This window comes from Xiphias gladius, chromosome 20 (genome assembly GCF_016859285.1).
Source record: "Xiphias gladius isolate SHS-SW01 ecotype Sanya breed wild chromosome 20, ASM1685928v1, whole genome shotgun sequence".
In the NCBI taxonomy this organism is placed as follows: domain Eukaryota; kingdom Metazoa; phylum Chordata; class Actinopteri; order Istiophoriformes; family Xiphiidae; genus Xiphias; species Xiphias gladius.
In genome coordinates, this window is record NC_053419.1 from 17,260,276 (window position 1) to 17,282,270 (window position 21,995).

The window sequence follows — 21,995 nt, forward strand, 5'->3', positions numbered from 1 at the left end:
ACTGCACATCACTTTGTGAACATTTTAACCTGGAGTTTCGGTTAAATTTTAAGTGATGTGTGAATCAACTTTGAGACATCTCAGGGAGAAGAGACAGGTGACTGATGACTAATTTTTGCTTTGGGGCCGGGAAGCAATAGCACAGTAAGTAGGTTACCTAGACTCTTCATAAGCAGTGGTGGGGGAAAAAAAATATTTTTGATCCTTTACTTAAGTAAAAGTACATATTCCGCATTGTAAAATACTCCATTACAGGTAAAAGTCCTGCATTGAAAATGTAACTTAGATAAAAGTATGCAAGTAAAATCAGGAAAATGTATTTGAAGTATCAAAAGTAAATACTTAATGCAATAAAATCATGTGTGACCATTATACTATTATATGCTATAATATTATTATTTCTAATGTATTTACATGTAAGCAACTGTTGTACTTGGTTGATATGGATTTCTATTTTTTAACTATTTTATATAAGGCTGCAAATAAGGGCAATTTTCATTATGGATTAATCTGCTGATTATTTTTCTCGATTAATCGACTGATTGTTTAGATTGTAAAACTTAAGAAAATAGTGAGAAATGCTCATCACAACTAACACAGCTAGCCCAAGCCTTCAAATTGCTTGTCCGGTCTGACCAATGGTCAAACCTCCGAATTTGTCAGTTCATTGTAATTTAAGACAAGAAAAAGCAGCTAATCCTCACTTTTGAGAACTGGCTGGAACCACGAAATGTTCGGCATTTTTCCACAATTTGATTAATCGGTTATTAAAATAGTTGGCTAATTCATTAATCGAATAATTATTTTGCCTCGAAATGTATATACTGTTGGGTAATTTAATCTATAACAATGCATCATGTTTCTAAACTCTACATGTGTTTTCTATTTAAAATCTTAATAGGTAAATGTAACTGGTAACTAAAGCTGTCAAACAACTGTAGTGGAGTAAAAAAGTATAATATACCTCTGAAATGTATAAAGTCGAATAAAATTAAATTAAATTTAAAAAAAAACTCAAGTAAAGCACTAATTTGTACTTGAGTATTTGAGTCAGTGTACTTAGTGACACCGCTGTTCATTGCATTACTGCACGAGTACGATAGGCCTCGGCCTGTCGTGCACTTTACACCAATCAGGGCTGTAATCCGTCCGCTCAGCTGCCGCTCAGGTGTGAGGCCGTGAAACTACAATTCCCATGAAGCGCCTGGACTCACAACAAACGTGCTCGATGCCAAACATTCCATTGAACGAAGCCGGCATCTTAATTCTCGCTGCGATATGAGGTATCTAAATTGGACCTATTTCACTTAACGCCGCCGTTGTCCGATGTGTTGTAGTCAGGTGTACCATCGCAGGTCAAGTGTATTCGCAAAAAAATCATGGTTAAATCGTGTCCGTTCCCTGCCAGTCAACGTTAATTGCCGCAAGGATGCCTGTCTCCCCGCTAGCTCCTACTAGCTAGCAGGCGAACCGTATATCGACTCCCCGGCTAGCTAGCTAGGTTGATCCCACTCATTAGAGCCACAGTGCTTGTATTTCGTGTGGTTTCGGGGGGGGGAATTCGCATTTTTAACGCTGAATCTGGCAGCGTTAACTAGCCAGTCGCCCGCAACCATGCTCGCGTGATAACCAAGCTCGTCCTGCCTCTCCAAACTTTTGACGTGCGGTTGCGTGTTCGGTGTTGTCAGATTGTATTTCAGCCCGTGTCGACTGTTGTGCCCGATATTATGTGCTAACCTAGCTGCAATACGTCGAAGTGCTTTTTTTGGTATTGTGCCCGGAGAGAATCGACATGTCGAAAATAGTTTTAGACATCTGAAGGTGTTAGCTTTCATTTACAGTAAACAGCCATGTGCAATAGTTTTGTAGTCTAGCTGTATCCTTATCTTAAATGTTTGCATCACTTGTCATCTTCTCCAGGTACTCCGGTGTCCAGGAGAAGCTGTTAAAGCCTATTCAATACCTAGAATAGTCACCATACTGCATATTTTTGGCATGTCCTAGAAAAAATACACTGCGCTGCTTTTATACCTGAAAGAACCATATTTGTTGTACATGGTATGGCAATCAGGGCTTTTTTTTTATTAGTTAGGATTAAAAATTAGGCCTGTGCAGCCAAAAATCAATTACAAATGTATTTATATAGCATTATTCATGCAGTGAAAGTAGAGTGCTTGCATGCACTAATAAAGATGCACTACTTTCAGACAGGATACAATATTTACCACAAACACGAGGAGAGGAGCAAAATAATCCAGTGGGTTGCATCAGTGATTTAAAAAAAAAACAAAAAAACAAAGTGGTTCAGAATCAGATAGTAACAAGTGCATGTGTGACTTGTGATCAGAAGAAAGCTCAATACATTATCATTCAAAGGGTGAAATAAATGTAAAATGCACACAGCATAGCAAAGAGCCTACCTGACATTTATCACTCTTTTTCACAACCTGCCTCAACCTCAATCTCTTAAACTGTGGTGCACGAATTATAGTACCTCACTGTTCAGGAAGGAAGTTCATTAGTTGAGTATTACTGTCGCAATACTCTTGATTAAAGGACAAACCATGGAAGCGCAGTATTTGGCAGCATCAAGTGTAGTTGCTGTGTCCCTCTTTGGTAGTGGGTGAAGTAATATGACGTGACAACAGTGGGTTCTTGTGAGTGCATACTTGTCCTCTGTGGCTGCCTAGTGGGAGTCTCTTTTGTATGGTGGACACGGATGCATAGAAAAAGGTTGCATCGATTTAAAAGAGGTGGTTGTTGTTACTGTCTTTTCAATTTGTACTCAGTGTAATTAAGTGGCTGCGCAGTACATCTCTGTTGCTAAATTATTGACTATCTCACTGCTATTGCTCCTCCATAAATAATATATCATAGTCTGAGGATGTTATCATCTTAAAGCCATAAAAGTGTTCCAACCGATCCCGAATCTGTCTTTGAAGGAAGTGAATATTAATAAATCCCTGTGTGTGCTGAGAACAGAACAGTCTCAAAGATTAAGCCTATCGACGAGCCCACAAGGTAGAACAGAAGTGAAAAGGGCCTTTGATCACCAGTGCATATGATGGGACTCGATGTTTTCTGCTCTTATAGCTGAGAGGACTAGTGATGAGGGAGGGATACACAGAGTCTATTCTGTTTCAGAGGCATAGCTTAAGAGAGAGACAGTGCATCATCTGTAAGGTTTGGGTGAAGCTCTGCCCTCTGGCTGTCTGCTCTCAGTTCCTCTGTTCTCAACCGGAGACTTATCAACTGTGGAGATTTTGCATCAGACTCGCCAATAGGTAGGAATATTTAAGGGTTTAATTGCAGTGTTTTCTGAGTAGAGTGCTATTTTAGCTTGGAGGAATCTGCTTGTCCTATTTTTTTTTTTTTTCTTTTCACATTTGGCTCAAGCCTTTGCTAAATGAGTAAAAGGGAAGTGACAGTGAAAGGGGGAGGAATACTGACCAAACTTGCTCAGCTGGCAGGCAATACCCCCTACCACCAATTTCTCTTTTGTTTCCTCCATTTAAGCCTGTAGAATGTTATTTGCACTGAGTTGTGGTCTCTGTTTCAGACTGCGAGTTGTTATTGCATGTCGCGATTAATGGCAGTTAAAATTTGGCCTTTCTTAGAATTTCTAGTGATGGGCGATAATACAATACTGTTGTTAACAACCTCTCCATATAATTATATTGGCTCAAAGAGTGCTGCTACTGAGGAGTATTTCTATTAATGATTAATGTGGTGATTTATTTTCAGTTCCTGTTATTCTTTTCGACTGAAAAATGTCAGAAAATAGTGAAGGATGTCAATTGTAAGTTCCTGGATTCATTGTCTTTTTTTTTTCTAATTTGTTGTTTTTCTGACCAACAGTCTGAAACCCAATAATATTATATTAAAAATGATATGATACCGAGAAAACAAGCAAATCTTCACATTTGAGATTTAGGAATCAGAGTATGATCGTCATTTAACTTTTTTTTTTTTTTTTAAAAAAAGAAGACTCAAACGAGTGTCAGAATTGTTGCTGATAAATTGTTTCAGCATTAGTGACAAAAGTCTTGCATCAAAACATCTTGGTTCACAGTTCTCATGGCTGCATTAATGAGAGCAAGTTAAATGTGACTATAATTTGTAGCAAAGCCAGATCCTAAATGCTTGAGGGCATGTTTTTAACATTTGCTGCTGTTTTTTTCTACCTGATTAAATAAAGGTTAAATTAAAACAATTAATTAGTTTTAATAAAACACTAAAAAACATGGGACTCAGTGGGATGAACATGAGTGAAACTGTATACCATACAGTTTAGAAAATTTTTGTCCATCTTGCCTCCCCCTACCTGCCACTGTGTTTACAAGGTGTTCAGATTCCTCAGCGCTCTCATCTGTCTTACAGGTTTTGTTTCTTCTAGCCAGCTATGGCACCAGGGGATGTGGTGCCAGACCATGCGAAGCAGCTGAAGTCCAAGGAGAAGCGGCCTGGAAACAGGGCATCGAAAGCAGACTGTGAGCCTGATGGGTCCTTTGTCTTCGAAGCTCATGAGGCTTGGAAGGACTTCCATAACTCCCTCAGGCACTTTTACGAAGTGGGAGAGCTTTGTGACGTCACGCTGAAGGTAGGTCGATCTGTCTGGACTCAAGTAAAGAGATTTGTTTGTATTATATTTTTGCCACAACTGATCTTCTTTTATGTATTTGGTAATGTCAGGTTGATGGTTGGGATTTTTATAAAGAATCTCTTAACGGTTGTCAGTTTAATTAATCTAAATTTCGAGTTGAGTGTGGTGGGTTGGTTTTTTTACTGTCTCCTAACAGCTGTAGAAATCACAGTACTGTGTCTAAATGGTCATACTGTTATGCAGGTGTGCCTTTTTGCCTGGTTTTAGACATGTATTTTATGTTTTGTGTCTTTTTTGTAGGTTGGCAGTAGGTTGATACCATGTCACAAGCTCGTGCTGGCTTGTGTCATCCCTTACTTCAGGTATGTTCCATTTTTATCCTTTATTTTTTCAACTAGAGCTATAATAGCAATTTTCAGTGCAGCACAGACAGATAAGAAGGTTTCGTCTTACTAGAGGACAGTGAATCTCCACAATGATTTAATGGAACTTGTTGCTCTATAGCTGTGTTTTCTTTACACCAAATATCACATGCCAGATATGCTTTTTGCTCTGACTACACACAGAAATTAAGCAACAAAGAACTGTTTCTGTCTGTAAACTGTCTTGAGCCTGAACACGAGGCTCCCAAATCAAATACTGAATTTTTTCATTTCTGTGTAGCTCATTTACATAACAATGCTTAGATGGAAACACGGCACGTGTTCCCTTTTGTATATTAACATCGGGGGGCATACGTCGCATTCACAATAGTTTGAGCACAAGCTATGTAGAAGAAATATCATAACAGCAGTATAAAATAATAAAATATGACAGTTTGCTTTAAAACATCTTGACATTTCAATGTCAACTAAAGTGGGAAGATTGTTCCAGCCCTAATCGAGGCTGAAGTGACGTATCACCACACTTTCAGTTGGGGTGAAAGTATACGTACTGCATGGGCCTCCATATTTAACGAACGAGTCTCTTAAAGACCTCAGGACACAATGTAGTTTTATATATTTGAACATAAAGCTTTGTGGAAGGTATTTTGCCTTGTTCTTGTCTAAGTGGATATTTCTTCGCTCAGGGCGATGTTCCTGTCAGAGATGTCGGAGGCCAAGCAGGAACTGATAGAGATCAAGGACTTTGATGGTGATGCCATCCAGGACCTGGTGCATTTTGCCTACTCCTCCAAGCTCACATTAACTGTCGACAATGTCCAGCCACTGCTTTATGCTGCCTGCATCCTTCAGGTAAAGACACACAATTAAAATAAAATAACAAGCAGTACAGGCATTTTGTTCTCCTTATTTTAAATCATAGTGATGCTCAGACCTTTTATTTAGCACTTTGAACTGTTATGACAGTTAGTCCATAAAACAGAACCCTGAGAGAGTCCCTCAAATGCTTTTATTACTGTCTGAATCTGTTAGGTGGAGCTGGTGGCAAGAGCCTGCTGCGAGTACATGAAGGCCCACTTTCACCCCACCAACTGCCTGGCAGTTCGTACTTTCGCCGAGAGCCACAATCGCGTGGACCTGATGGACATGGCTGACCGCTATGCCTGCGAGCACTTCACTGAGGTAGTGGAGTGCGAGGACTTCACATGCGTGTCTCCTCAGCACCTGCGCACATTATTGTCCTCCAGTGAGCTGAATATCCACTCAGAGACGCAGGTGTACAATGCAGCAGTGAAGTGGCTGAAATCAAACCCACAGCACCACGAGGCCTGGCTGGACCAGATCATGTCTCAGGTTAGAGAGTGCATAACTCGGATCAAGAGGATATGGTTGGTTGGTTGTTTTGGATTTGGTTTGGAAGCACATCAGTGGGCGTTTTGCCCCTTTTTACTCATTAACTGAGGGTTCTGCTACATAACCGTGTGAAATTAGTGTTGCATAAACAGAATGGTCAGATCTTTATGCAATCACTTTTACAACTGCAGTACGCCATATGTTGGTGTCTCCTTCAGGTGCGCCTCCCCCTGCTCCCTGTAGAGTTCCTGACTGGAACAGTGGCTAAGGACGAGATGATCAAAGGTAACTTGAGTTGTCGTGACCTGATGGACGAAGCCAGGAACTACCACCTCCACCTCAGCAACAAGGTGGTGCCTGACTTTGAGTATTCAATCCGTACCATACCCCGGAAACACACTGCAGGTAATGCTTACATGGTGGTGTTTGACTTTGAACATGTAACCACTGATTTTTATGGTATCCGTAGCAACATAGCACTTTTCCTTATTACTTTAAAAAATACACAACTACCAGATATAATTTTAATCTTTTTTTAAAAATTTTGTGTTAATTCTGTGGTTCCGTGGGCATAAAGTGTAATCCGTGCTTTCTCACTGTGCCAACTTTTTTTATTCTTTCTAACCATTTCTTCAGGGGTTTTGTTCTGTGTGGGCGGCCGGGGGGGCTCCGGCGACCCATTTCGCAGCATCGAGTGCTACTCCATCACTAAGAACAGCTGGTTTTTCGGCCCTGAAATGAACAGCAGACGGCGTCACGTGGGTGTAATATCTGTGGGAGGTAAGAGGGGTTATATATAACAACGCTACAGGAAGTGAAAGACAGAGCATGGAAAGATGAAAAGTTGGGTTTAGAGACTGAGAAGCACGAGGCAAAATAATGACAGATATTTTATATTATATAGAGTTATTATGAGTTTTTATAAGATCATTTTGAAAGTAATTATTACCACCTGAAATTATTACTTTAATATACTTGTTTCTAGTCAAAAAAGATTAATTAGTTTGGTCTCTCAGTATAACGAACCATTGATCATTTGTAATCACTGGTGTGTTCACTAAACTTCTTATCGCTTTGTTTTCTTAGGCAAGGTTTATGCTGTCGGGGGCCATGATGGTAATGAGCACTTAGGCAACATGGAGATGTTTGACCCCCTCACTAACAAATGGATGATGAAAGCTTCGATGAACACCAAAAGGTACACGATACTACAATATACTTAATGGGAATAGGGTTTTGTTTTTTTTTCTTCTTTGGCTAACATTCTGGGAGAGTGTGCTTGTCACACTAAACATGGCTGTTGTGTGGATGAGAAAAACAAACCTTTTCAGAAACAATAGCTTGATCCGCTGCTGGGAAGCAGCTATGTTAAGAAGCCAACTTTTTAGGACCTCCAGCTTCTTAAATAATCTTAAATCGAAATCTTGTCGCAGTTTTCCATGCAGGAACTGGCTCTATTTGACTGCTAGCTTCGCAGTTCTTGTTGAAACATTTAACACACATTGCAGAGTGGCTGTGGAGCTTGCCAAAAATTGGCAGAGCCAGTCGGATTATCTGGGTACTAGATCCACTAAGCTGGACAAATTAATTGGAAATGTGGAATGGAATGATTATACTGAAAGCCTAGAAATTATTCTTACTGTCCTTTACACTCTGGCAGCTCAGGAAAATGCTCAGGAGCCGATCGATACCTTAACACGCATTTCCTCCAGTGTACCAATGACCCTGCACTGTGTCTGTTTGCTATACCTCGGTTGCTGGGTGAATAGCACAAATATCTGCTTTGAGCACGGACGTATGTGTTTCTCAGGAGGGGCATAGCTCTGGCAGCTCTCGGTGGTCCTATCTATGCTATTGGAGGTCTGGACGACAACTCCTGCTTCAACGACGTGGAACGTTACGACATCGAAAGTGACTGCTGGAGCGCCGTGGCTCCGATGAACACACCCAGGGGAGGAGTGGGATCTGTGGCGTTGGGGGTACGACTAAAGAGGAGAGCCAATAAATGACTACCGATGCACAGTACGATATCTACACTGCCCTCGACTGCTTTTTATCCCCTTTGCAGAGCTTCGTGTATGCAGTGGGAGGTAACGATGGGGTGGCGTCACTGTCCAGTGTGGAGCGGTTTAACCCTCACCTCAACAAATGGACAGAGGTCAGCGAGATGGGCCAGCGACGGGCTGGAAATGGAGTCAGCAAACTGAATGGCTGCCTCTATGTAGTGGGTGAGAGGAATAAATAAACTAAACAGATGAGATTTCTCAGCTCGATTCCAAACACCAGTAATATTCTTCTCCTCAGATTTGATCACTTTGGTAGACAGATAATGTTTGTAGGAGCCATATACAGTAGTTCTAAGATGTATTTTGTCCGCATTTGCTCATACTGCAGTGACCTGACACTGGTTTTTCATTATTTTACTGGTGTTTCGTCCTCTTACGATGGGTTTTGGTTTTGTTTTTTGTTTTGTTTTTTTTTTTTTTTTGGATAACTCATGTCACATGCCTTGAGTGCACACCCTACCATTTTTAACCACGAATGCGTGAACGATAAAAGTTCATGTTTTGTGAAGCTATCTGGTAACTGATTCACAAAATTTTAAGGATGAGATTTTTTTTTTTTTTTTTTTATTGTACCACTCGAATCTGAAGAGTCATTCAGGGTTCTTTAAAACGTCTGTTGTGGCATTTTGCCTAGTGAATGACTGTGGCTTAAAGGGGATTCATGAAATCCTTTTCTTGTGTGCCTGCTCTGTTAGTAACAACATAATCCTACTCAGAGACACTTAAGTGTTAGCAGTAGATACACCTGAGCATATTGTTTTTCTGGTTACATGTATCCTTATTACTTTATACGAAGTAATATTATACCTGCCATTTCCTGTCTGAACACCCTTAAGCTTTTTTTCACACAATCCTCAAAGATGACTCGTATAAATTTCTCGTCATTTCTAATAATTGTCTCTCCTGTCATTTTCTAAAGGTGGTTTTGATGACAACTCCCCCCTGAGCTCTGTAGAGCGATTTGACCCACGAATGCACCGCTGGCAGTATGTGTCTGAACTGACCACCCCACGTGGTGGAGTCGGGGTTGCTACTGTAATGGGAAGAGTGTTTGCAGTCGGGGGCCACAACGGGAACATCTACCTGAACACAGTGGAGGCTTTTGAGCCTCGAATGAACAGGTGAGGAGGAGATGAAGGTTTAACGTATCGAGGTGCAGAGTGTGTGATTCAATAAATAGCTCTTTTTCGTAGTAAGAACCTTTTTTATGTGGTGAGAACTCATCAGGACAAACTAATAAGGGGTTCCAGGTTGCTGCCCCCCCCCCTTTGCTCTTAAGAAACTTGTGAATATCTGAAAAAGATGCAAAACATATGGTGTGATGCTGCAAGGAAACTGTCTGTCTATTGCTAAGTGTTAGTTTGGTTCTGTTCAATTGAATCAGAATACTTAATTCATCCATCAAGGAGCAGTTTGAGGCGAGCAAGTTTGCAAACCCGAATACAAATAAACAACTAATTTACACACATTGGAGAAAAAAAATCAAAAAAATACAAAACATGATAATGTACTGGAAACAGACACACACAAGAGGTAATGGCACTGGCCAATCTGCAGTTGATCAACAATATCCAACACTACGAAATGCAAATTATGTCAAAGTGCAAGCACGTTTATCGGCCTGTGCACAAGTTTAAATGACGCTGTCTCTTGCACCATGACTGTTCACAGGTCTAGATTTCTGATGGTATTAGCTTAAAGCAGTCATAAAGAACATGTGATATCACTGATGCGCTTTTTTGAGGAGGAGTTCAGTCTTCAATTGTGAAAGGGATTTCTGTGTTTTGCCAGTAATTTTAGAGCCCAAGTTAACGACACCTTGCATTTGGTTCTTGTCCTATAAATGTGTAAACAAGCAAATAAATGAAAAAGTTAGAATACATTCCTTGCTATAGACAACCAATAAGATACTCGATAATACCACAAAAATGTTTGGTCGTTTTTCTGTTTCTATGTTCTTCTTATAATGTTGTTGTGATTTGTATCTGTTTGCTGTTCAGATGGGAGCTGGTGGGTTCAGTGTCTCACTGCCGTGCCGGGGCCGGAGTGGCCGTCTGTTCGTCTCACGTCAGCCAAATCAGGGACGTGGGCCAGGGCTCCAGCAACGTGGTCAACTGCATGTGACCGCCACTCCAGTTATCACGAGGTGACTGACTGCCAGCTCACGATCAGATCGGATCGTTGTACAAGCACACAGCACGAAGCACAGAGACAGTGACAGAGTGATTTCGCCCAGCAACGTTATTTCCTTCAACGCTGTCTGAACATCAGCCTCAAACGGATTAAGGCTGATGTTCAGTCTGCACTCAGTGACTGAGGAATACTAGTGTGATTTTACTGACTTGAAGTGCACATTTGACAAATCAGTCTTCTCTGGAGGAAAAAAAAAACATTCAAGACATTATTCTTGACTCGTGGTGGTGTTATTTGCAATCAGTCGTAGTATTTTGTACTGTATTTTCTTTTGTTTGACTGCCTTGACATAGTTTAGACTTTTTTTTTTTTTTAAAGGGAAAATAGAAGCTGAGCCCTGTATTTAATCCTAATCTCTTGAGAATGAGAGGTGATTTTTGGATTCAGAACTACTAGGTTGCTTAACTGTGCACATAACGAACATGGGCTATGTAGTCGGCCAGTATGAAAGCGTTTCAGATGTCTCTTGTTTAAGACAGTCTCCGGATTACTCTTTGGCCCTGCAGGTTTTTTTTTTCATTGTACGGAGAGATGTGACAAATCAGTGATGATAAAAAAAAAAAAATACTGGATTAAACACCTAGTTTGCAGTGCAGCATATGAAATTTAAACTAACATTTTCATCAGTCAATGTCAAGTAGGTAAACAAGTAGTTAAGATGTCAAATACATTTTCAAGATTCCTGTGATCTCTTCCCAAGGTAAGGGGAAAGCATCCATTATGGCAGTCTGACTTACTGTTCCTATCAGTCCCAGCTGATTCCTATCAGTCCCAGCTGCAGTAAACTGGATCATAGCCGACCCGTTCTTGCTGGGATTTGCATTTAATTGTGTTTGAACAATCATTTAAGGCTGTTTGGGACAAATCAGTCACTGGTCAGGAGGTGACAGTTCCGGGGAATTTAACTGATGCAAGTGCCAAAAACAAAAAAGTGCGCCAGCTGCCTTTTCCTTGACCTCAGAACTAAAAGAGTTTTGACAACTACATACCCGAGAGTCAAGGACTGATCAGAGCAATACGGTGCACGTCTCCGGTTCTTTTTCAGTTTGCATTATTGTACAGAGATCTGCTCAAACTGACAGGTGCAGATTTTCAAATTCAAGGTCTGCGTTTGACGATAGCTGGACTGTCAGTAATCCTAGTCAGTGTTTTCAGACGTGTATGCGATTCAGCTGAGGTTTGTCTCTGCAGATGGTTCAGTTTATATTTTAATATATGGACATTTTTGTATTATAAAATAGGTGTATCTTTGGTATTATTCTTTGCTATAATATCTAATTCATTGCTGTGCACTATTTTCCTAGAATAGATATGAAATCTGAGTATATTTTTGTCCTTAATGGAGAATTTCATGTTATTCGTGTTATGAGTTTTAAGATGTTTATTTAACACTCATGCCTATATGTGCCATATCTAAGAAAAATGTAATAAATTTCTGGCAACAGTTTTGTTTTTCAGAATAGGCTGAGAGAGTGATGACTTTAAAAACAGATATGCTATATATGCTTCATACTAGAAGTATACATATTACTGCACTAGAGTTTGTGTCTTACTATTATTAATACTATCAATCATTTTTACTCCAAAACTGAAGTTGTTGCCAACTTTGTTTGCAAATGAGCCAGATGCCCAGTCTTTTGTAAACGTTACTGTACTTTGTGTTGTTCTTCCTCCTCTTGACTGCTTCCTTTTTGTGCTTTTTATTCACATGATACTGGTATAAATTGCTACAATAAAGTTATGTGCAAAGTTCATTGGTGGATTCCTTTTTTTTTTTTTTTTTTTTTCTCCCTTTAACAATTTATGAAATCTTCCTTCAAGTCAGGACTGATTATGAGCTCGTGAAAAGGAGAAAAAAAAATTCAGCAATCAAGCTTGTTGTAAAATGCCCCTTTTTAATAAAATGAACTCTCAGCTGTGAAAAGTCGGAATCAACACCCACCACAGGCTGCTCTGAACCAAAGAGATTGTGGGAGTTTTTCTACAAACCAAACGTGTCCGCTGAGCAATATAACCAATATGAAAATAGTACAAATGAGAATTTGATTTCAAATTTATGTTCATTGTTTTGTAACATCCCATTAAACGGAGTTAAACAGTAAGAGGCAGAGTACGGCAGTATAAAATTTATTGACAGTTGACAAGTGGTTGTTATAAACTGTGTCTTCTGGACTTTGTGGTTTCACTGTGTAAAATGTGATTTGCACTCTCCTGCAATCAATGTATTATTAAGGTTGTGTAAGCGCCTATCCTCCACACGGTTTCTCGTATTGTTTACATACCTTCAGAGTTTCTGATCTTAAAAAAACCAATCGTATGAAACCTCCTGAGTGTTTCTACTTTCATTGTTTACTGTGTGATATGAGTTCTTGGGCCTAGTCCACACAGTTCACATATAGTGTCTCCCATCTTCAATGATTATGTAGAAAGTGTAAGAAAATGGAGCACAGCATCAAACGAAATATGTTTATCGCTTTGATGAGGTATTTACATCTTTACATAAAACTGTACTACATAAAGTCACAAGTGAACTCATAGTGCTTATAATGCATTGGAAATACATTCAGCCACGTGTAACGTGTAGAAGTACATGACTGTAATCGCAAGAAAAAGTTTATAATTAACCATGTTCTTTCTCGAAATATGAATATTATAAAAAGTTTGTTTACCTTTTAGAAAACGTGTCCCTTTTACAAAGTTGTTTTTTAATACTGGTAACTGCTAACTGTCAAATCAAAATAGCCAACTTGTGTTTTTAATCACTGAGCCTTTACTCAGTAGCCACCACCGTTAGGTTGTAATGTAGAAAAATTAGTCAGGAGGTCAAGTGTTTGTCATCTGTGTTTTACTGCTTGCAGTCTTTGGACCCTGGATGGATGCTGAAAAGAGGTGAGCCAAAAAGAAGATGCTCAGAGGTCTGAAAACTTGGAGCTGGAGCACATCTCACACACACACACACACACACACTGACGGGCTCAGGGGGAGTTTGGAGAAAAAAGCAGAACGCTATTAGGATGTGTAGAAACACACCTTGAGAGGTGAATGTAGAAAAGTGAGAATGGACAGAAGACAAAGAATGCTTCTGCAGCTGCTCAGCTTTGCTGCTCTTCTTGCTTGCAGTAAGTCTCTTTCTTTTTAATTTAATTTTTCTGCAATGCCAGTCTTTTGGCCTTTGAGCAAAGGATCTTTACACTGACCATGGGGTGGTCAAGGCTCAAACCTGCAAGCTATTACTTTGATTTTAGTTTTGGGATCCACAAACTAAAGACACAGTTAAGTCAACCAAGTATAACCACCTGAAATTCAGACTGAATCTATTATGTGTTTTGAGAGCAGACAGCTGTAGAGGACGTCAGTCAAATAACTTGTGCTTTGTGCGGTAGGTTTGAAGAAATTAGTAGACGTGCCTCAGGCGCCTGAGGTGCAGGCCTGGCATGGAAAGGGGGACAGTGTGAACCAGAATCTGGTTTCACGCAAATGTAGTCTCGGCGTAAAAGCAATTAAAAGAAGGGTAGAACGAAAAAATGAACGTCAGTCATTTTCAACAGTGGAAAATGAAAAGGCTCTTAAAGATTTTCAGAGCAGTAAATTCAAGCATGGATGTCATGCTTTACTTGTTTTTTTGTTTTACATGAACCATACAGCTAATGGGATATTTATCTGAAAAAAAGAAATGAAAAAATGAATTGTACAAGAGACGTCTCAACCTTATTTACTTCCATGTTCAACTAATTTTCAATCAATCCTCATTTAGACTATCAATTGTCTTAAGAAACAAATGGGGGTACACAGTATACTTAAGTTATTTAACTGGCAGAGGATTGTAGATGTAGAATATTTTAAATTCTAAAGTATTTTCTATCAGTAGACATCCAAGTCTAAGTCTGCCGTGGCTTAGTCTTCAAGCTACTGGTGGCAGGTGTTCCGAATTTGAATGTGCCTTGTTTTTGAAGCCTCATAGTACATGGAAGTGCATTGTTTCAGGTGGAGGGACGATGGTGAGGTGGTAAGCAATCGATTAACGCTTCACCATTTGCATCAGAGGAGGTTTTCTGGTGGTCTTTTGACCCGTTAAGGACTTGTGCAAAACATGTGATTCTATAGTGTCTGTAAAGTTGTTAAAGTCAAACATTACCCAAAGATTTGTCTGAGGTGCTGCGATTCGACTCACATGCCTGGACTGTGGATCTGTCATGGGACTTTTATGATGGATGTGCATTCAAATGATTCACCAGTTTGTGGAATAACACATCAACTGGGCAGCGTTTTTACTGATCAACCATGAAACGTTATCGGAGTCCTTTAATTTGGCTATTCTTCCTGGCTGAAAGATATTTTGTGATCTGTACGAACGGTGCATCAATTCTGAAAACGACATTTTTTTTTTCTTAAAAGCCCCTATGTTGTGATTAACAGACCTCTGCATTCACTGTGTATTTAATTGACCACTAAACTCACATCTTAATGCGCCATCAATAAGTACGATGGTGCAGTGAAAAACACAGGTTGAAATCCTGATTTCGCTGCCAACTAGTGGCTGAGTTTTCCAACCGCAAACGTTATCATTATATTAACAGAACCAGATCTGTGAACCAGGTCAGCCAGAGCTTTGGACTTGGCTTAACAGAGGGGAAGTTAGAACCCAAGAAAATTGAAATGTGAGTAGTAGCTGTAACTGTAGCCTGCGTGGAGTTAAGCTGGAGTGACCGAGTAACATCGCATGAGACGCACACAATAGATAGATGAGACAAAGTAAAATTAGCTATTGCGAATATAATTTGGTCTAAAAGAAATGTAATGTATTGGTTTTTTTAAAAATATATATATATATATATATATATATATATATATATATACACGGTTCACAGTTTTCCTAGTCACTTCAAAACCGTTCTCTTGAGGTCAGCACCTAGTGGCCTTTAGAGGAACCGCAGCGTATGGCACTTCTGAGTTGGCCTCAGTGTTCAGCTGTGATGGCTGCCATTTGACATCACCGTCGCAAAAGTCTAACCAAATCTTGAACCAGCAGCGATGAGTGCAACTTTTTCCAATCACCCCTGTAAACGTCCTTTAGCGAAATCCTAACTTGCCCAGTGAGGACGGCGGTAGTTTTTGACACGTTGGTGGTTTTAAAGTAAAACTGAAAGTTTGAGAAAACTGCCACCATGTTGTCCTCTTTTGGAGAAACTTTACTCTATATATCCACATGTGCTGTCTCACATATTTACTTGGCTGTGTTGCTGTCCTCGTTTGTACTTAGATTTTTTGTAACAGACAATATCATGTTTCGGTTGTATTTTCAGCCCATTGCCAGTGTCAACAAGGCTGGAGGGAGTATGAGAACAAATGTTACTTCTTTTCAACCGATACAAGGTCGTGGATGGAGGCTAATGCATTTTGTCTGGAGCAGAACAGCAACCTGATGAGCATCCAGGACATTCATGAGAGGGTGAGACATGCACGCATGCCCGAGCACACACACACACACACACACACACACACACACACACACACACACACACACACACACACACACACACAGCAACAAGATTAGATAAATGTTCTGTTATCATTTCACACACTGGGTTGATGTATTTCTGTGTGTTCTTTCAAGCTTTGGGTGAGAACACAAATCAGCACAGAGATCTACTGGTTCGGCCTGAATGACCAAGTCACAGAAGGCGTCTGGGAGTGGAGTGATGGGAGTCCTTTTATACCATATCTATCGTATGTAATACTGCATTAAATTAATTAAAATCATGGTTAAATATAAGTATGATAACTGTAGACTCAATGATGTGTTAACTACTGTTTCTTCTCCCCCCGCTCTACTGTTTCAGATACTGGATGCAAGGCCAGCCTGATAACTTTGGCGATGACCCTGGGGAGGACTGTGCTCAGGTGGTAGGATACAGCTTTGGACAGTGGAACGACGAAAGCTGCAGTGTTAAGAGGAAATACATCTGCAAGCACATCAACCGTAAGTCTATCCACTATTGTCCATAGTGTTTTAGACTTTTAAATTTGTTTTGTGAAGCTGTAGAGCTAAAAACTCTATTAAGTGTGTCGTCTACTTTTTTCTCTTTCTTTTTTTTACCCTTTTTTCCCTATCTATTTAAGTTCTAGTGCAGTCTCATTTATTTTATTTTTTATCTCCCCAGCTCCTCAGACAACAAAAATTACATTTAACATTAGGTGGAATCATGCTGGTTTTCATTTATGCACCAATAGTCTCTATGAAATTTTCAATTTATAAAGAACTTGTTATACTTATAATTATTTTTCATGTGAGGTTGATCAAATCTCAACAAAATTTTGTGCAAAGCAGAGATGGCCCCCCTAGATCATGGACTAAATGTGGAGGTCCATACTGCTTGGTTGTGGTGCAGAACTTAAAGGTACCCTGTGGAGCTTTTGACCACTAGTAGCACTATGGAATCATGTCTTTAGGCTTTGTCCCCTGTTTTGTTTGTATCTTGCATGCACAAGGAATTTCTGCCGTTGGTTTCGCACCATTCTGGTGATTGCCGGTTGACAGTTGTTGGCGTTAATTTGCCAGGGAAACCTAGTATTGCAACAACGAGGACAGCGGAGATTAACACTGCTAGCTAGTATGCACTGATGTAAACAATGCAAGTCTCAACTTTTTGGAAAAAATTAGCTTTGCAAAAGTTTTATGAAGAAGGGAATTCATCCAACACACCTGTTAAAGCTTTAAGGATACTCACAATGTGTTTTGATAAATAACACTGAAGGTAAACAGAAAATTTGTTTGTTTTAGCAAAAATTCCACAGGGCACCTTTAACAACAGCAAAGATCAAGCTGTAAATATTTTCATGCTAGAGCTACCAAAATTCAGATTTTGTTTTTAAAACGGAAGTGTATGGAATCGATCACTGTGGCACTCAGTATCAGCACAATCAGGCCAACCTTGCAACAGCAACCCCCCCCCCCCATTTTTTCTGCTTCCCTGCTTATTCACAAAATAATATTTCTAAACATTATCTTGTTGAATGCATCTCTGTCCTCATAAATTATTTGCAAAGATAGTTTTTGTTTAAATATTGTGCAACCTGCATTGTTCAAATGTATTATTAAAGTATAACATTTAATCAGAACAAGCTACAAAACATAATTGGAACTACCTCATCAAAATATTATTCCATAGCATTATTAGTGGTCAAAAACTCCTGTAGTTAGGTTTTCTGCATCATCATGATATACAAAACAAAAACAGAAGTATGCAAGACCAGTCACACTTCACAGTGGTTGACCTGCTTGTGAGGAACCAGTCAATGTGTCACATCATGTTTTGGCCACCATCAAGACGAATTGGTCGTTTTTGAACAGTGATGTGTCTGGCACCACTTCGCTTTAAGTTCAAGGTCTGAAGTGTTTTATCCTTGAATTATGAAACTATTTTTAAAATGCTGAATTACATTTTTACTGACCCTGCCAAAGGATATCTTGATGGGCTCAGAACCTGCTAACTGACGGGACTAATCACACCTTACACACAAAAATGTTGTGGCTCTTCCTCCTCAGCCAATCCTGCCCCACAGTGTGACTTAGCCAACGGATGGAGACAATACGGCTCCAGCTGCTACAAGCTAAAGGCAGACACAAGGAAGAGCTGGGTAGCAGCCAGACATGACTGTCTGCGAGACGGAGGAGACCTGGTGTCCATTACCTCTGCAGGAGAAGAGCAGTACGTCACAGGAACACTGGACCCATCACATGTTGCCCTCTGGATTGGGCTTTCCACGCTGGTGAGAGGAAAACAGAGTAGAATCTCACTGTCTTTTTTATCATTTAATATTGGATATGAACATTGAGTACATCATTGTGAAGATGATCTTTGTTTCTTCAGAAATGCAACAAGATTTCATGTCAAGTTGAAGTGGGGAACAGCCAGTTTACCTGGTCTGATGCTCTCCAAGTAGGGTACACAAACTGGGCCAATGGCGAACCTACACCGTAAGCTATAAGACCATGTAACTGTCATTTAAATTTAGATGTTCATTAGTGCAGTCATGGTTGAAACACTTGTGTTCTCCAACAGTGACACACAGACAGGCTCATGTTCTGCAATAACCAAAGATGAATCAGATCAATTTGGGAAATGGACGTCCCATGTGTGCAGATATGAGCGTCCATACATGTGTAAACGACCACTGAACAGTAAGCTGGTTTGTTTTAGAAATACACAAATGAGACATTTCTTGTTCCAGTTATTATATATTTACTTTCATCATAAAAGTACAATATTGTTGTGGGGATTCTTTGCTTTTTTTCCCTCTAACCTTTTCCTGCGATTCCTCCCTATCTCACCACCAGCCATCTGCCCTCCTGGCTGGTTGAGCTTCGCTGGCAGTTGTTACTGGATGGTCAGTAATATCAATCTCTTGACCAGCTGGCATGAGGCCTTCACCAAGTGCTCTGATATGGGGGCCCACTTGCTGATTCTAAACAGGTAGGAAAAAGCAAAATGGCAAGCATTTTGCGTTTAAAGTAAGACTGTGTAACTTTTTAAAGCAGAAATCGCTTCTTACAAATTAAAGGTTGAGTTCGTATCCAATAAAATGCACCCTTGCTTAATTCAATATTTTTGGGGGTTTTGTGGCTAAAACCTCAGTTCGTCTGGTGGGAGTAACTTTTGGTGGCCATTATTAGCAAACTGTAAATGGATATTGTTGGTATTCCTTGAACATTTAATGGTTTTATCACAAAAGTTAAAGCTTCATTAATTGATTTTTTTTGTCAATCACAGTGCAACAACCTTAAAACACAACAATGACATATTTATCACCTTATAAAGGTGATACAGCAAACATTTTAACAAACATGTGCCTTTTTACACATCTAATATACATGCAACTTTATCATTTATTAAGAGTTTTGGTTATAGCCTCCTGATGAGCATGAGTCGGGTGGCATGGTGGTGCAGTGTTGTCATCTCACAACAAGAAGGCTCTGGGTTTGAACCGCAGTTTAGCTGGGGCCTTTCTGTGTGGAGTTTGCACATTCCCCCAGTGACTGCTTGGGTTTCCTCCTACAGTCCAAAGACATGCAAGTTAGGTTGATTGGCGACTATAAATTGCCCATAGGTGTGAATGTTAGCGTGAATGGTTGTTTGTCTCCATATGTCAGCCTGTGATAGACTGTCCAGGGTATACCCCACCTCCTGCCCAATGTCAGCTGGGATTGGCCCCGCCCCGCAACCCCTCACATGATGAGCGGTATCGCTAATGGATGGATGGATTAACATAAATCCAATATTCTACTTTCATCTCTAATTTGGTCGCCACCAACTACTGGGGGAAATGTCTGGATCTTTAGCTGCTAAATGCTCCACTAAGTTCACCAATAGTCGCTAACTTTGTCTGTTTGTTCCTTGGTAGGGAGTGTACAGTAGGTTTAAGAGAGCTTTTTCATGTTGAACAGCTGCCTGCTGTAGGCTGGAAATCCAAAACAGTGAGCTAAAAGATGCTAAAAGGCTCAGTACCTAAGCAGGACTGCAGGTTTGGGTGACAATCATCTGTTGGTTTGTCAACACGAGCATCGGCCTTCCTAGTCAATTAATCCATTGTGAATGTAAAACACAGTTGGCATGAGACTGACATGTTGGGTGTTTCCTGCTTGGGGTCCCATACTATTCACACTCAGTGAAGTCATCTAATGATGGACTTCTTAAAGCAACTGATGCAAATGAAGCATTATTCGATGTGTCGTTGTGCTGAAATTTATAAATAGTCTCACTTTAAGGCACAATCTCCATGGTTGCAATCAAAATCCCTGCCACATGGAGTGAGTTGCTTGTGAGTACAGTCAAGACTAGTATATGTCATATTTGTCCTGTTCCTTGTGTGCAGTCAAGAAGAACAGTTCTTCATAAATGGGAACCTGCCAGACTTTCACCAAGTGGAAATTCCTGACATCTGGATTGGTTTATCAGGTACTTTACAGACTATAAGTTTTAATACTTACCATGAAACAATAGGAAAAGTGCCTTTTTATCTTGACAGTGAATGTGATTTGTGAAAATGCCCCCCCTATTAATTTTCCGGTTTGTGATGTTACCAGATAAGGACCAGGATGGAGTTTTCACATGGGTGGATAAAACCACGGTTACTTTTTCTAACTATGGTCCCGGCTGGCCCACAAACACTGCAGGAGTCTGGGACTGTGGACAGATCTTCACAGGTAGGACATGCACGCTGCCATTCGAGCCCTAAACTGACACTTTCATATTTTTTTAGTTGATGCTGGAGTTGCAGGATGCCAACATCAGCTGAGTTCAAGTTCTCTTCCAGGAAATTATGACGGCAAGTGGGAAACAACCAACTGCTTCAAGAGCCTGGGCTACATTTGTGAGATGACCGGTGGACAGAATCCGAAACCGACTGCAACCCCTGGTCAGTTGGACTAATAATCAGTTTTTACATACTTTCTAGTAAAAGATGTAATAATGACCTTTTAATTGTTTGCCTCAGATTCCCACTGTGACCCTGGGTATTTGCTGTATGGGGACTCCTGCTATCATTTTGAGACTGAGATGGTGAAAAACTGGCATGATGCTGAGGCTAACTGTAACAGAGAGCAGGGTCACCTGACAAGCTTCCACTCCCAGGAAGAGCTGAGTTTCCTGACTGGTGAGCGAGCACTCTGGTTCATCAATTATGAAATAATTCACTGAGGAATTATATGATTGTAGATATATTTTTTGAAATTAAAATTAACTTGATATTTTTGCTCTTGTATTCCTTTATTTGCAGCTCACATGCCAGGGGGGGCCTGGGTGGGTTTGAATGATATCAATATTGAAAACCAGTTTGTATACACCGATGGAACTCCTGCAGTAAGTGATAAAGCCAGCAATAATTTCAGCTGACTTAACGCCAAGAAATTAATTCCTAATTCATTTTGTTACACTGTGCAAAAGTCTCAAAAGGTGTCTTAAAAATCCCCATAATCAAAAATATTTAAAAATCTTGGGATTCTTGGGAAGATCCCAGTCTTTTCCTCAATGTTTCTTTATGCAAATGTGCTTCAGTATGACTGTGAAATTGCTCACGATAAAGTAACATTTTGGACTGAGCTGTTTTGTTCCGTGAATCTCAGGACTTCCTTCCGTGGGGGGCCAACCAGCCAGATAACTGGCAGGATAACGAGGACTGTGTCCACCTCAGAGGGGCGGATCATCATGAACCTGGGAAACTCAATGACGATTTCTGCACTGCCACGAAGGAATATATCTGCAAAAAAGGTCTCACACTCTCTTTTGTTACCCTTAATGTTTTATTCATATGCCTGTTGTCGCTTTCACACAAAACTTTGTAGTGATTCTTTGTCTTTGTCTCTCTCCACAGCCAAGGGACAAGGACCTCCTCCCCAGC

At 40.2% G+C, this 21,995-nt stretch overlaps 1 protein-coding gene across 2 annotated transcripts; it reads left to right on the forward strand.

The window, feature by feature from the left end:
* The first annotated feature begins 1,089 nt into the window (after window positions 1-1,089).
* Window positions 1,090-12,352, forward strand: klhl8 (kelch-like family member 8). 2 transcript variants are annotated; one of them, XM_040158128.1, is made up of 12 exons: window positions 1,090-1,283; window positions 4,397-4,600; window positions 4,904-4,965; window positions 5,673-5,838; window positions 6,019-6,339; window positions 6,558-6,744; window positions 6,976-7,119; window positions 7,426-7,537; window positions 8,150-8,318; window positions 8,408-8,567; window positions 9,325-9,526; window positions 10,406-12,352. In XM_040158128.1, exons 2-12 carry the CDS (start codon window positions 4,403-4,405, stop codon window positions 10,527-10,529), a joined length of 1,845 nt encoding a protein of 614 aa, XP_040014062.1. In that variant the 5' UTR covers window positions 1,090-1,283; window positions 4,397-4,402; the 3' UTR covers window positions 10,530-12,352. The 2 variants fall into 2 exon arrangements, with proteins under 2 accessions (XP_040014062.1, XP_040014061.1); XM_040158127.1 differs by having other exon boundaries at window positions 1,091-1,283; window positions 4,381-4,600.
* Window positions 12,353-21,995: the final 9,643 nt, after the last annotated feature.

Excerpts from the sequence above, each read along its gene's own strand:
- klhl8 (XM_040158128.1), top strand. The coding sequence starts at position 4,403 with ATGGCACCAGGGGATGTGGTGCCAGACCATGCGAAGCAGCTGAAGTCC. Across the intron at positions 4,601-4,903 it reads TTTGTGACGTCACGCTGAAG|GTTGGCAGTAGGTTGATACC; the intron begins GTAGGTCGATCT and ends TCTTTTTTGTAG. Across the intron at positions 7,538-8,149 it reads GCTTCGATGAACACCAAAAG|GAGGGGCATAGCTCTGGCAG; the intron begins GTACACGATACT and ends TGTGTTTCTCAG.